Source organism: Saccostrea cucullata, unplaced genomic scaffold (genome assembly GCF_032062105.1).
Source record: "Saccostrea cucullata isolate Sc308-1 unplaced genomic scaffold, CSIRO_AGI_Scuc_v1 ctg871, whole genome shotgun sequence".
Lineage (NCBI taxonomy): Eukaryota > Metazoa > Mollusca > Bivalvia > Ostreida > Ostreidae > Saccostrea > Saccostrea cuccullata.
In genome coordinates, this window is record NW_026941323.1 from 1 (window position 1) to 13,081 (window position 13,081).

The window sequence follows — 13,081 nt, forward strand, 5'->3', positions numbered from 1 at the left end:
TAAAATTGGTCTTAAATGTCATGTCTAAGGACTATTCCAAGAAACTTATACATAGCATGCCTGTTGGACTTCTACAACTGTTGAAAACTGATTTTTACATGGAACAGCGCCGCCTATACGTCATTGCAGTACCAGAAAAACCGCCAAGTTCCCTGATTTTGTTCTTCAAAAGCCAAGGTGCCAACCGAGTTTGGTCGGTGCAACCCTTGGTCACTGGGAGTGCAAATTAATTTTTCCACGGTGAACTTATGTTTCCTATTGAATTTGATTCATAACATTTACCTAAAGATTTGAATGGGAATGGTTATATAGAAATCATTTCCTCTTAAAGTGACGTCAAGGATATACAGGGGGGCCTCAATTAAATCGTAGATTTGGTTTTTGTTTTTAAACAAAATAAACAATTTAAGTGTTTTTCTCGGGTCTTTGCTTTTAAAAATGAAGTTTTTTTTTATGTTTATGACATTTATGATATTCAAATATCCATTTATCTAAACCTTAAAATACCTTTTCCATTCAAAGGAATATTTATAGATTTATAAACGTGGTTTTTGTGGTGACGGGCCTTGATAATCCCCTGTGCTTTATCAATAAATTATGGTCAGTTCAATGAAGATTTATATACGCTCTCTGACATTTGTAGCTTAACATTAATTATTCTTTAATCATAATTAACTGTTTCTTAATATGGATGATAAATCAATGTTCGCCGTTTTCGAAAATCCGACCCAAAAAAGGCAAATTATGACAGTCGTGCTTTTGATAGAGTGAATATTAAAAAAATATCACGTTAAATTACATTGCTCTTTTTCTCCTTTAAATATTTTGACTCGACCACCCACCCCCCTCCTTCCTTCAGTAGATACTGTATATATTCTTCTTTAGCAAAGTTTGATGCTTAAATTTGGGGTTACTAGTACTAACTGCTGGTAGTCATCATGAAATGCATTGCACTCTAAAAGTGAGACACTAGAAGTCGAAAATGTCTTGTAGCCTTACAAAATCAATTTTGGACAAATTAATGAAGTCACGTACTCTACAGCCTCGCCAAGACTCTCGTACTTAAGTTCATTTCATTGAAAATGTTAAACCTTTTGACAGCTCCAATGACCGAAAATTGATTTTTAAACACTTTCTTATCCATTGCTCATCTACTAGCTTGTTTTTCAATGCAAGTACTGAACTTTCAACTGGTAATTTTGCTGTCTCTTTTTTTTTAAAGACAAGGATTGCACTTTTTTCAAAATAAATTGAACATGCACTTTTGAAGGAAATGTCATTTTTTAAAAAAGTCATCATCTACTTAATCCTGTTGGCCTTTACAGAAATGATTTTACATCGGTCAAATGAATTCTTTTTTGTATCCAGAATCTTGGTCATCATTTTGAGAGTACATGTACTTTCAGTAGTGATTAGGTATCAGGTTACGTTTAGTATGAATTCTTTGTCAAGGACAACGATTGAATTAAGTGGAATTATTTTTTAACAAATTTATTTTTAACAAACACAAAACAAAGTTCTGCATTCATTTTCCCAATGTCAGATTTTTCACTAGTACTCAACTCGTATGGAAGGCACGTTGAAAGGGATCTACATAAAATTTATTTTCTACAAGATAAAAAAAAATCCCCTGTCTACATCTTCCTTGAAAAAATCTCTAAGTACCAAGTCATATAAATGTACTCCACTTTTTTTACTTGAGACTGTTTACAGGGACGTTTTGTTGTGATTTCCTGCACAGCTTCCTGACCAACAAAGAAGCTATTACTAATCAGTGTTTCATAAGGAAGATCTCATTTCATAGCAAGGACACACTTACATAGAAAAAAAAAAAATATTCTGCTTTTCCTTCTGCATAATTAACACTGAGAAAATTCCTCATCCTGTTTTTTTTTAATTCTCCTTTTTCCCCTTGAATGTCGATTTCAGTCTCAACCTCTTTGACCATAAAACACAAAGACAATGATATTAATTTTTAGTATATTTTAATTGTTCATATTAATAATAAATGGGGCACTGAGTGAAGCGTCCCATAATATGAGGTACATATAAAACACTTATATTGCATGTTGCTATGACAACAGGACATTCACTACTGGTACTCTGCAGACATCTTTATAAAAATTAGGAAAATATAAAAAATGGAAAATTTGTTAAAATCAATATTTGTTCTGCTGCAATTTTGTCTTGTTTGAATTGCTGCAATTGTAAGTGACTAAACAGAAAAGTTTTTTTTCAGCTAGATTGTACTTTCTCTTCGAAAAAAAAAAAAGTATGGAAGTGACAAACGTTACCCTATATAGGGAAAGACAACTCCAACCAACAAAGGGAGGTAAACACCACACAATGATTGATAAATGCTGTTTGAATGTTGCATAGAGTTAAAGCACCAGTGTTCTACAAGATATTTACATATTTACAAAATGATTATTGGCACTTGGTTTTTAAACAATGTACATTCAACTGAAGAATTTTATACAAAATAAAAATAAATATTCGTTGTCATTCTTCCCTTTATCTTAGGCAAGAATATACACTATGTACAATTTCACTATATTTACAAAATTTTCTCACACGCACCACTCTCTCACAAATTATTCCCCTTTGAACACTTGATCAGTGTTGAGTTATTGCAAGTATAACAATGTTTATAATAATTATAAGCAAGTGACATAGAGGAAATAACAAAGATATTGATTATAACAAGCTTAAAATTTTTGAGGTAATTTGGTATAAGTGACAACTATTTACAAATTTCTTGTTCAGAGTATTTCATTTAAGTAAATGAATAGTTCTTTATGTCGAAAACTTAATATCATCATCAGTACATGACAAAAAATATATAGAAAAATGACCTTAATAACAGTATTGCCTTATCTCAGAATTTCCCTGAATTCATATAACCACAGCCAGTTTTCTTAAACACTGCGGACCTAAAGCATCACAGTTTAATTCTGACAAATTTAATATTAATAGCAAAGCACTTGAAGGATCTCCCTGCATGACACCTGTCACAACACAAAAGCTGCCTCATTTTGACAATCATTTGTAAACATATGAACTGCATGGCAGTGAAACAAGTGACATGATTTTTGATTCAAGTTTGTGATTTTTACACATATGAGATATCTGGATCCTCCTCAGTGCGGTAACTGAAGGCCTGGGGGCCCCCCAGCCGTCGGTGGGATGGTAAACTTTTGGTGGGTGGGGTGCTCCTCCCCGTGCTCCCACTCCCTACACTACTCTGACTGGACATGCTCAATCTCGAGGTGTCCGGTCGTCGAAAAGGTGGGGGAGGTTGGTAGGGAGGGGGTGGGGGACGAGCACTAGTGTCCTTGACATTGTCACTACCTGGTTTAGCTCCATCATAGATTTGTTTCAATGATTTCACACTCCAGGGAAGATCTTGTTTTCTCTGTGATTTTTCACTGTCCATACTGGCAGATAAACGATTTTGAGCTGTGCTGGACCTTGCGTACAGATCTCTATGGTTGGCGATGACGGTAGAGTCTCGTGATTTAGATAGCACTGTCAGGTTCCTTCTTGGAGACTCCTGGGATTCTGTCCTTGGAGAACTAGCTCTTGGACTGTCTACAAAGTCATGTGATTTAACCATACGCTTTTCCCGAATTGGGGTATTTCCTTTTGAGCTTGGATTATGAACACTTAATTCAGGTTTAGGGATTGATTTTACACCAAGTTCTTTCTGTGGGGATCTTTTTGCACTGCTTCTCAAAACAGGAGGATTGTTAACTTTTTGTTCTGTATGAAGGGAAGATGAGGATTGAGCACTATCTAATGAACCATAGTTGGCTTTAAATGTTAAAGGATTTGTCTTTGGAAAATGATGGCGGGGTATAACGGGGCTCGACTCGGAACGGTCTCGTTGATTTGGTGAGTTTTGTCGTGAGTCAGTCACTGTTTCTGATGAACTATTTGACACACTAGATGAGGAATGACTCAGCCTTGTGGTTGAGGGGGAGGAGTCTCTATGTGTCGAGTGAACTCGATAGTTAGGGGAGGCCTCGCGGTGGCGAGGGACCACGCTCACTTTGTTCACATACTCTGCAGAGTCACTAGAACTTCTCTGAATATTGGTGGCATTCACATTTGAAATGTTTTTGTTCTCGTAATGAGTAGGTCTCTGAGATTGTTCCTCAAACAATTTCATGGATTCCTCATACAGTTGCTTGGGATTTTTCTGAGACAAAGACACATACACGTCCTCCTCCGTACTTTCACTTCCGCTTTCTGACGTTGTCGACTCATCCAATGAGAGCCTCCTAGGTGTAGATTCCTGTGCATTCATTTTACGAATCGATTCCTCGTATAAATTCTTGGCTCGCTTTTGCCTCTCCTTTTCCATTTGAATGTCCTGTTCAGAAATTTCCAAAGGGAGTCCTTTTTCGATCATGTTTTTCCTCCTGACGGCTTCGTCGTATGAAGGTGGTTTCTCTGGCCTTGACACAGCGGGACTATCTGAATTGTTTGTCAAGGTCACATCACTGTCACTATCACTTTTTGGTGTGGGCACATGCTTTGTAACATGGGCCTCTGTTTTAAAGGTGTCTTTCTCAAACTGAGAAATAATAGCACTATCATAACTGGCACGCATTGGTGTGTTTGTTGTTGGTTTTTGCACTGATTTATGTTGCTGTAGCACAACATGTGGGGGTGGGGATGTTCCCAACCCCGGGGTAGTGTATTTAGAAAGCTGTTTAAGAGGACTACTTGAATGTGACAAATCCATAGCACTTTGTCCATAACGCGTTGAAGTAGAATCAGAAAGTTTATCCTGCGAGTATGACGAACGAGGTAATGGAAATGATTTGGTTTGGGACAAGTTCAAATGTAAATCCAAACTTGTTGACTTTCTCTTGCTCCGGGGTGAAACCGGTGGTGACACTAAGTACTGAACATTCTGTATAGATTTTGGCATGTTCATGGTCAGACTGTTTGATCTTTGGAAATTGATTGAAGAATCGTCTTTAAAACTGCGAGCGGATTCGAATGACTCCCGGAAGCTCTCGTCTGCTGTGAACCACTGATCACTATTGTCTGTGTCTTTACTGTATTGTCTGTTCAGATATGAACTCATGGAGTCCGTCAGAGAACTGTCTAATGAACTGTAGGAGAATTTTGACTGGGGTGAGGTGGGTGGGGTGCTTTCAGCCACAGATTTTTGTCTCTGAAGTCTGTTCTCGCGTTCTCGAGATAATCTCGTCATAGGACCAGTTATCTCAGCAGGATAAGTCACATGTTCATCCTCAAAGTACAGGTGACAGCCACTCCTTGATTTGACAAGGGTGGTGTTCACACGACTTTTAGCCGCATTGTCCAGATTTTCCTGTGAACTGTACAGTCCTGAATCGCGACTAAGACTAGAAGGAGAAATGTGACTCTTTGCGAGGTTCGGACTGGAATCGTCAAAATACATCCTCTCCAAACTATCAACAGATGAGTCGTCATGCCGCATGATACCACCTAAAAAAACAAAGGAATGTATTAGTTTTATTAAAAAAAATTGTAAAAATTCCTTTCTAGAATTGACATTCAATGTAGCACGCTGCTGTTTTATGTACTTACTGGCTGAGTCGGCCATGCTGAGCACGCTGTGCATGCTATCAGAGTCTGTGCTGGAGTCCTGCCTAATCTTGTGCTCCAGTAAGTCCCCAAAAAGATAAATCACGTCCTCTCCGAAAAGTTCAACACAGTTGACGATGAGGTACTCCACAATCTGCTGAGGGGATTTAGCCATGGCCAGGGCCCTCATGGGGTCATCCCCTTGTTTGGCCCAGAGGATGCTGGGAGCGATACACACGGAGAGGTTGTAGGAGGTCATCATGTTCTCCTTGTGGTTCTTATCGATGTGGTACAGGACACACAGTAAGTGCTTCAGGAGCTCTCGGTGACCTTCAGGAAGCTTGTTCAGAAGACTGTGAAAGAGAAATGAGAAAATAAGCTATTCTCATGTCTGAGGAAGTGCAGTTAATTAGCCGTATTTATAGGAATGGCACCATATTTAAATAGTTCATTGATTTATAAATCAATTTGAAATATGAAATTAAAATATTTTTTTAATTGATTTTTAATATTGAATTTAATGAGGAAGCTTGATTTTATTCTTCCTAAAATATATGTGAGGAACTGACTCATTTCCAGATCTTTGAAATATTTGAATAATTTCACACATAAAAGACGTCAAGATGGCAATCGTAGTGATAAATGTTGCGAAGCGAGGAGTCATATGATTTCGAATCAATCATCCTCTATTTACACAAAGAATCAATTGCCCATCACCCTAAACTGTTATAACGGGCAATTGATGAGTCAATTACAGGGTACGGAAAACCAAAGAAGATCAGGCCCCCAGACTTCAAAGCGCTGTGGTCATCTGGTCTAATTAAAGATCGGACATTAAGTCCTTCCTAAAATGGATGTGGTTTTGTTAATGCCATCACTAAATGACAGAAGAATAAACTTTGAGTCAATCGGTACATCCAAAGGCCTGGAAACTTGGTCAGGTTTTAAAATTCCTGTGGTTCTAACATGCTTAAATGAATTCGCCATTATGTTTCAATAAAATAAATAAAGGGCCTGATAATAGGGAATGGTCACATACACCTACGTATGTATATATAGATATATCTACTACAAATTACACACACAAGGACTTCTAGGGCATATACCTGTAAAACTATCAAACTTTAAACAATAACTGGGGGCCATTTTTAAAATCTTTCAATGAAATTGACAATCCATACCTATATGAATAGATCAGATCTCCAAAATAGGGGGGAAATAAATGTGAGAGATCAGATCAAGATAGGGCCTGAGTCATCAAAAGAAGATGTCATTTTATGGCAGGGAGAACATGCATTTTACAGTGTCTTGTAAGTCTCTCTACATACAAGACCTGTGGACAGCCTTTCATGTCACTTAACAAAACACATGTTAAACACTTAGCTCTATTGTGCTGGCCTTCACTTAAAACATTTTCATGCCCTACAGTGGTGGTAGGGTAATAATTACGCTATCATATCACTTGATTGAGAAGACTTTATTTCGGTTAATGGCTGATCAGAGAACTTGACAAATTGTCTTAGATCTTTTCTTTTGCCTACCTTCTGACTTTTTCCAGCTTCTGGGGGGAGTTTTCCTCTTCAGTAAGACTAATCCATTCCTCAAAGAACTCCTCATATAGAAGACAATGTGGTAAACTCCTGAGGTATTCCTAATGAACACAAAAACAAAACTATTATTCTCTACAACAAATAGCTATAAATCACCTGGTCTTTCACTAAATTTTAACCCTCCCCTTTTTATCTATTGTGGAATAAGGAAACTTACTTTGAGTAGGTGTCCAATGACCAGAGTTGGTGTCTCCTCATCAAGACATTCTTGGCCCTCGTCCAGTTTCTGATGAAGTTCTTTGGCCAGCTTGATATTGCAGGACTTCCTGAACACCCCTTTGGTGTATGGGCCATTTATTATCACCAGCCTCATCAATTCCTGAAATTGATTTTTTTTACTTTATTAATGACCTCAATTTATTTGCTTTAAATCTATTTTTCTTGAAGAAAATTCTCAATTTTCTTTTTCTTCTTGGTGGGTAGAGAGTCTGTCTACAAGAAGTATCATTTTGCAAAGCAAGAAAAAAATTTGGATTCTCACCATAACAGCTTTTGGCAGTTGCCCATCTTGCATGACATCCTGCAGCGGATGTCCAAACAGTTTGCCGGGTGGAGTCGTGTTGTTATTCTTGTCATCCTTCCCTCTCTTGAAGAAGTTGAAAGGAGACTTTTTAGTCTTGGACTTATTCCCCTTATTGCTCTCATCTGGAAAAGAAAAAGAGGAAAATGAATATATTTCAAAGTTGTCCACTACCTATATATGCATCCTGTCTAAGAAGTAATCAGTCTTGGATTCAGAAGCATCATTTACATACATGGATACAGTCTTATTGATCTCTGTACGGCCACCATGGTTGCAACGCTTTGTATTATTTGATCATTAGAGAAAAGGCCCAAGGCATGTGATGTGTCCCTTGTACAGATACACACTAACTTATTTTTCTAACCAGCTTTTACTTTTAAACCATGTTTTGATATCGGATCTCAAAACAACCCCTTCTGAAAGAATTAAAACTCCCACTCCTGCGTCCAAAATGGTAAAAAACATTTCACTCATCCCCAAATTCCTTGACACAGTTCCATAGTGAAGAGCACAGACTTCAAAACAAGATTCTTTCATTTAGAGGAAAAAAGATTAAGTAATATAATCCAGGATTAAGCCATTTCTTTTTAAAGTCCGGCCATGCAGGAATCTATTGTCCACTTGATAATTTTTTTGAATTGGCCGAGAAAAAAAGCTCTTTAAATTGTTTTTCTGTCCAGCCAGGTTTTATGAATGACTTGTGGTTATAAACAAGAGATCTTGATAAGTATGGACATAAGTGGACTAAACAGGGTAGATCTCCTCCTAACATGGAGCTGGAATTTTCTAGTCCCCTGCCAAACTATTTCAAGAGCCCACTTTAACATTCAAAACAGGAGCGGAAAAATAAAATACATGTAGGTCAGCACCGTCCAGAACTTTTGGGATATATATGTCATAAACTTTCTCAAGATCATTTCCGTGCTGACTTGTCATTTTAAAAATCATAAATTTTGCATTCTGTCTAATGAATTATCAAACTTGTGTCACTAGGTCTCCTAACTCTTGGCAACTGAAGGTGTTGTCTGGATAATCGACACTCTTAATGAACATTCACAGGGCCATTAGAATAAAATTTAACAATAGAGAAATGAAAATTATGGTTTTGAAAAAGAGATGAAGTCAAGAATACTCATCAATCTTGGTTTTCTCTATTTGCATAATGACATATTACAATAGAATGTAAGGGTTGCATTTTTATGCCTCTGATTTTCAACAACCAAATGTATTGTATTGTTCGTAACAGTTCATTACAGCAAAATCTGCTAATAATAGAAAGAGAAGAAGGATCTAAAGTCGCGTTTTACAAATTAAGTAATGTAAGAAATCTCCATTAAGACAATAAAATTTGGTCGGACCACAAGAGGATGTTCTTTTTGAACACTTGGGCCAAGTGCCAAAAATTTAGTAGATGCCACCTACCAAGCTGAACTCTAACAGCGGAAAAATATCCACGATTGTGACAGAGATCGGCTAGTTAAAACGCGAAACCCCCAACAGTTACAATGTTAACTACAACCTTAATAAAAAAAATCTCAAGAGTCATTGCGGTCTTTATAACATAAATTGTCATTTTCGTAAATTGGGATAGGTGCCAGCAGATTTGACTATTTTAAAGATAAGAATAAAGTTATTGTGCCAATCAATCTTATATACTCATATACAAATATAATTCATTCATCATTCTTTCCAGATACACACATTAAGAAAATATGGAAAGTTTTCTGGAGCATAAAAAATATTTACTTACATGGTTCAGAAATCAAGCGTGGCTTATTAACATATTGTAACAGTGTTACCTATCCCTAAAATGCCATCTGGTCAAGCAAAATCTCTAAATCTGTGTATATCTACTAGGGGACGTATATATTTATTACTTTAGATTAAATTCGTCAGAAATTAATGAAGTAAAGACAACAGGTGTTGTTTGGACCACATAGGTCACTATATATTTTTCCAGAAAACCTAAACTTCATCATTCACAGTAGAGCATGCCTAGAGGAATGAATTTTCTCCTAATTATAAACTTGGAACATAGCTAATGAGAGGACGAAAAATCTTTACACAGCGTATATTATACGTCAGGTATGGAATAATTTTAGTGACTGCAGAGTTTGAAATTTATGACTGCAAGGCTAATATTAAATCTAGGAAGGAAAAATTGTCAAGCATAAATTCATCAAGTGGCCCTAACTGCTGTCAGAATTGTTAAAAATACTGTCAACATTTTCAAATATTCAGTACATGTACTATTAAATAAACATTTCAATACAAACAAGTACCCTGCTACTCTTTAAAATTATGTCATATGATTTGGTAACATAATGTTATTTGAGTAGGAAATAGAGTAATATTGTGTAATTTTAAACATTGGTTGGTGTTTTTCACATGATTATACCAGATTAAGGAATTAAAACATCTTTTGTAGCTATTTATAAAATTTAATGCCCTGCAGATATACTTGTTTGATGATAGAGCTTAATCCATACCTAGTACTAAGATTATAACACATGCAAGTACAGGTCCCCATAAGGACTCCAGTTTTTAGTTTATACACAAGAAAACTGAAAAGTTTAAATATCCCATTCAAGAATCTGAATAAAATTAGCTCAGTAAGTCAAGCTATACCAAAGGAAAAGTAGACCAATAAAACTTTGGAAGAATGAAATTGAAGATTTTTTAAAAATTATTTTTGATAAAAATTCATATAATACTTTCCTCTATAAATTTAAAATTTCTTTCCAAAAATATAACAAATGGGAAGGAGTTGATAGTATATTTTTCAGAAAACTTGAATTAAAATTAGTACTGTTAAAATACTGACCAAAGCTGAGATGTTTTTTGGATCCCTTTAGCCTGTTTTGGAGGATGAATTCGGGAGTTTTCCCCTCCCCCTCGGGGTCCATTCCATCCAATGACACCATGGGGTCGTCAGTTTTCGCTAGATCTCGTAACTGGCTGAACTTTATACTGTGTGGCAATTCATGTCCTTAAAACAGAAAATTATATACAAACAATTAGAACACTTTACTGGAAGCTGCTGAAACTCGTCAGGTGGTGCGTATAAGGAAATCCGTCGTCAAGTAGTTCCGCAAAAACTTTACAAAACACTTCTCGCCTATACATTCAGATCACACTAACCTTTTATCAAAAACAGCATAATATTTTCCTCCAAAATATTTTTTTTTAATCACAACTTAATGTGGAGTCTTCTTTAGAAACAGATAAACTTGTTAATCCACATGGTCAATAAAAAATTATCGTAGGTTAATAAACTTGGCACAAACTGAAAACAGCTCCTTGTGTATCTGAAGACAAGTTATTACAAAATGACAACACAGGGTCTTCTGACATCGATGTGACTAGATGGTCGTTCAGGCGTGACACCTGAATACCTGTGTTTACCTGTATTGGGGGGCGTGTCTTGCTATAGACACTCTACCTGTCATTCAAGCTCTGCATGACAAACAAAGTCCAACTACCTGTACACCTCTTATCTAGGTTGTAAGTGATCCATGAATTTTCCTATGGATTATCCCAGGCTAGTTAATAATATAATCATGACTTGAATAGCTCAGAGGACTGAAACATTTTGGGGGGAAATAAAAACAACTGTAACTTTTTGTTTACTTATGTAACATATATACATACCAATTCTTTAATGGAATAAAGAAAATAATTTTGGTAGGGGAAAACCAGACAGTCTTCAACCTGAGTTAATTATACAAAGAATTTTAAGGACTGGTTTATTCTGAATAATTTATTTCAGAAAATGAATTTTAAGTTATTTCTTTAATTGGGAAACATACCTGCTTAAATAAACAAAAGCTCTGACCGGAATTTAAATTCTTTAAAGAACCCAAGGACAACTCTAATTCCACCCACACAGTCTTGAATTGTGAAATAACTTAAAAGTCTCCAGAAATTTTTCTTTGTAGGAGACAAAATGAATGAAACATGCCAAATAAAGGTAGATTGTAGCATGTAGGGTCATCATGTTCACAAAAATGCTTGAATGGTAAGGTTACACTACAACATGTATGATGTAATAAAATGCTGTCCTATAATCAGGAAAATTTCAATTTGCACCCACTTAAAAATTTCATTAACACACCCGTAAAACTTCAAAAAAGCATACTAAGTTTAGCATACTAAGTTTTCTTGATAAAAAGAAGTTATTCTTTTTAAAAACTGAAATTTGAGATCAATTCTAATGATTTTTTTCCCCTTCAAATATGCGACCATGTGAATTTGGTTGTTTACACCTGTTTTGGGTGACTTATTACCAATACAGGTATTATATAAATGAGACCCCACTCCCATTTAATAGATACCCCTCACAAAATATGAATGGGTGAAAAAAGAAACAAATTAAAACAAACGACGTAGAGCACCTTTGTGAACTCCGCAAGTCGTGGCACAAGGTGGTATATGTCGACGCTCATAACAACTGTTAAATCCTTTAATGTGTCAAAATTGTCGTTTTTAATATTGGATTCACTGTGTTTTATGTTTTAACAAATAAATTTCAAAATTATAAACAGACTATTGATAGAGGTGAAATACGGTCAGAAAAACATCTTCATTATAAAATCCTGCCTGCTGATGTAGTTCATATTTAGAGCATTTAAACTGCTTACACCAAAAAAGAAAAAAATAACTCGGTTAATCCCTAGAGGTGCCAGCTAGGTCTTATTTTCTGAAAAAAATTAATTTGCCAAAAACGGAGAAATTTTCATTATAAATTGTTCAACATTCTAGTCCACTTTTTGTTTAATAGATTTAATATGAATTTAATATAACTTTTCTTATTTAAAAAATCTACAATTTAATTAAAGAAATAAAATATTTTGACTGTACATACCTTTGTTTTTTATATGTTACATGTACCAAAATTTGAATCAAATGTCATCTTTACAGAATTATAATAATCAAAGAACGCAGCCACAGGGCTAAAAACTGGCTACATGTATGGTCCAGTTGTAATTGTGTATTGACACTTGGATTGTATGTACGATATATATCTCTATATTTATAAATACACGATTTTTTCATGTGTTGCCTATCAGTTGAAGTTTTGTAAACATTGACCAGTACTGTTGACAAAGATAAAGATTGAACTTTTATCCAATGTGATTGTGGGTATATTGTTCTATATTTACTGCGTGGAAAAGTTTGGGCTAAACAGAGACCAAAACACTTCTCATGCAGCCACTAGGTCAAATACTCTCTAATCAAATATGTGAAGTTTGAAAATGGTATTCAATGTCACATACTGTTTGTGAATTTTAAGGAAAAACATTTTGACATAGGACACATGGTTGTACATACAAATACCACCCAAATCTGGGTAAAATAACTATCT

The 13,081-nt window shown here is 35.6% G+C and overlaps 1 protein-coding gene across 8 annotated transcripts in view; it reads right to left on the reverse strand.

Moving 5' to 3' along the window:
* Positions 1-1,968: 1,968 nt before the first annotated feature.
* LOC134257628 (uncharacterized) overlaps positions 1,969-13,081 on the reverse strand; it is a 107,361-nt gene continuing 96,248 nt past the window's right edge. For all 8 annotated transcript variants that reach the window (XM_062740214.1, XM_062740215.1, XM_062740217.1 and 5 more), the window contains 6 exons: positions 10,541-10,705; positions 7,675-7,838; positions 7,351-7,512; positions 7,125-7,234; positions 5,587-5,936; positions 1,969-5,484 (listed from right to left, as the gene is read on the reverse strand). In XM_062740214.1, the coding sequence (XP_062596198.1) occupies positions 3,113-5,484; positions 5,587-5,936; positions 7,125-7,234; positions 7,351-7,512; positions 7,675-7,838; positions 10,541-10,705 (3,323 nt within the window). In that variant the 3' untranslated portion in view covers positions 1,969-3,112. The remainder of the gene's footprint in view (positions 5,485-5,586; positions 5,937-7,124; positions 7,235-7,350; positions 7,513-7,674; positions 7,839-10,540; positions 10,706-13,081) is intronic.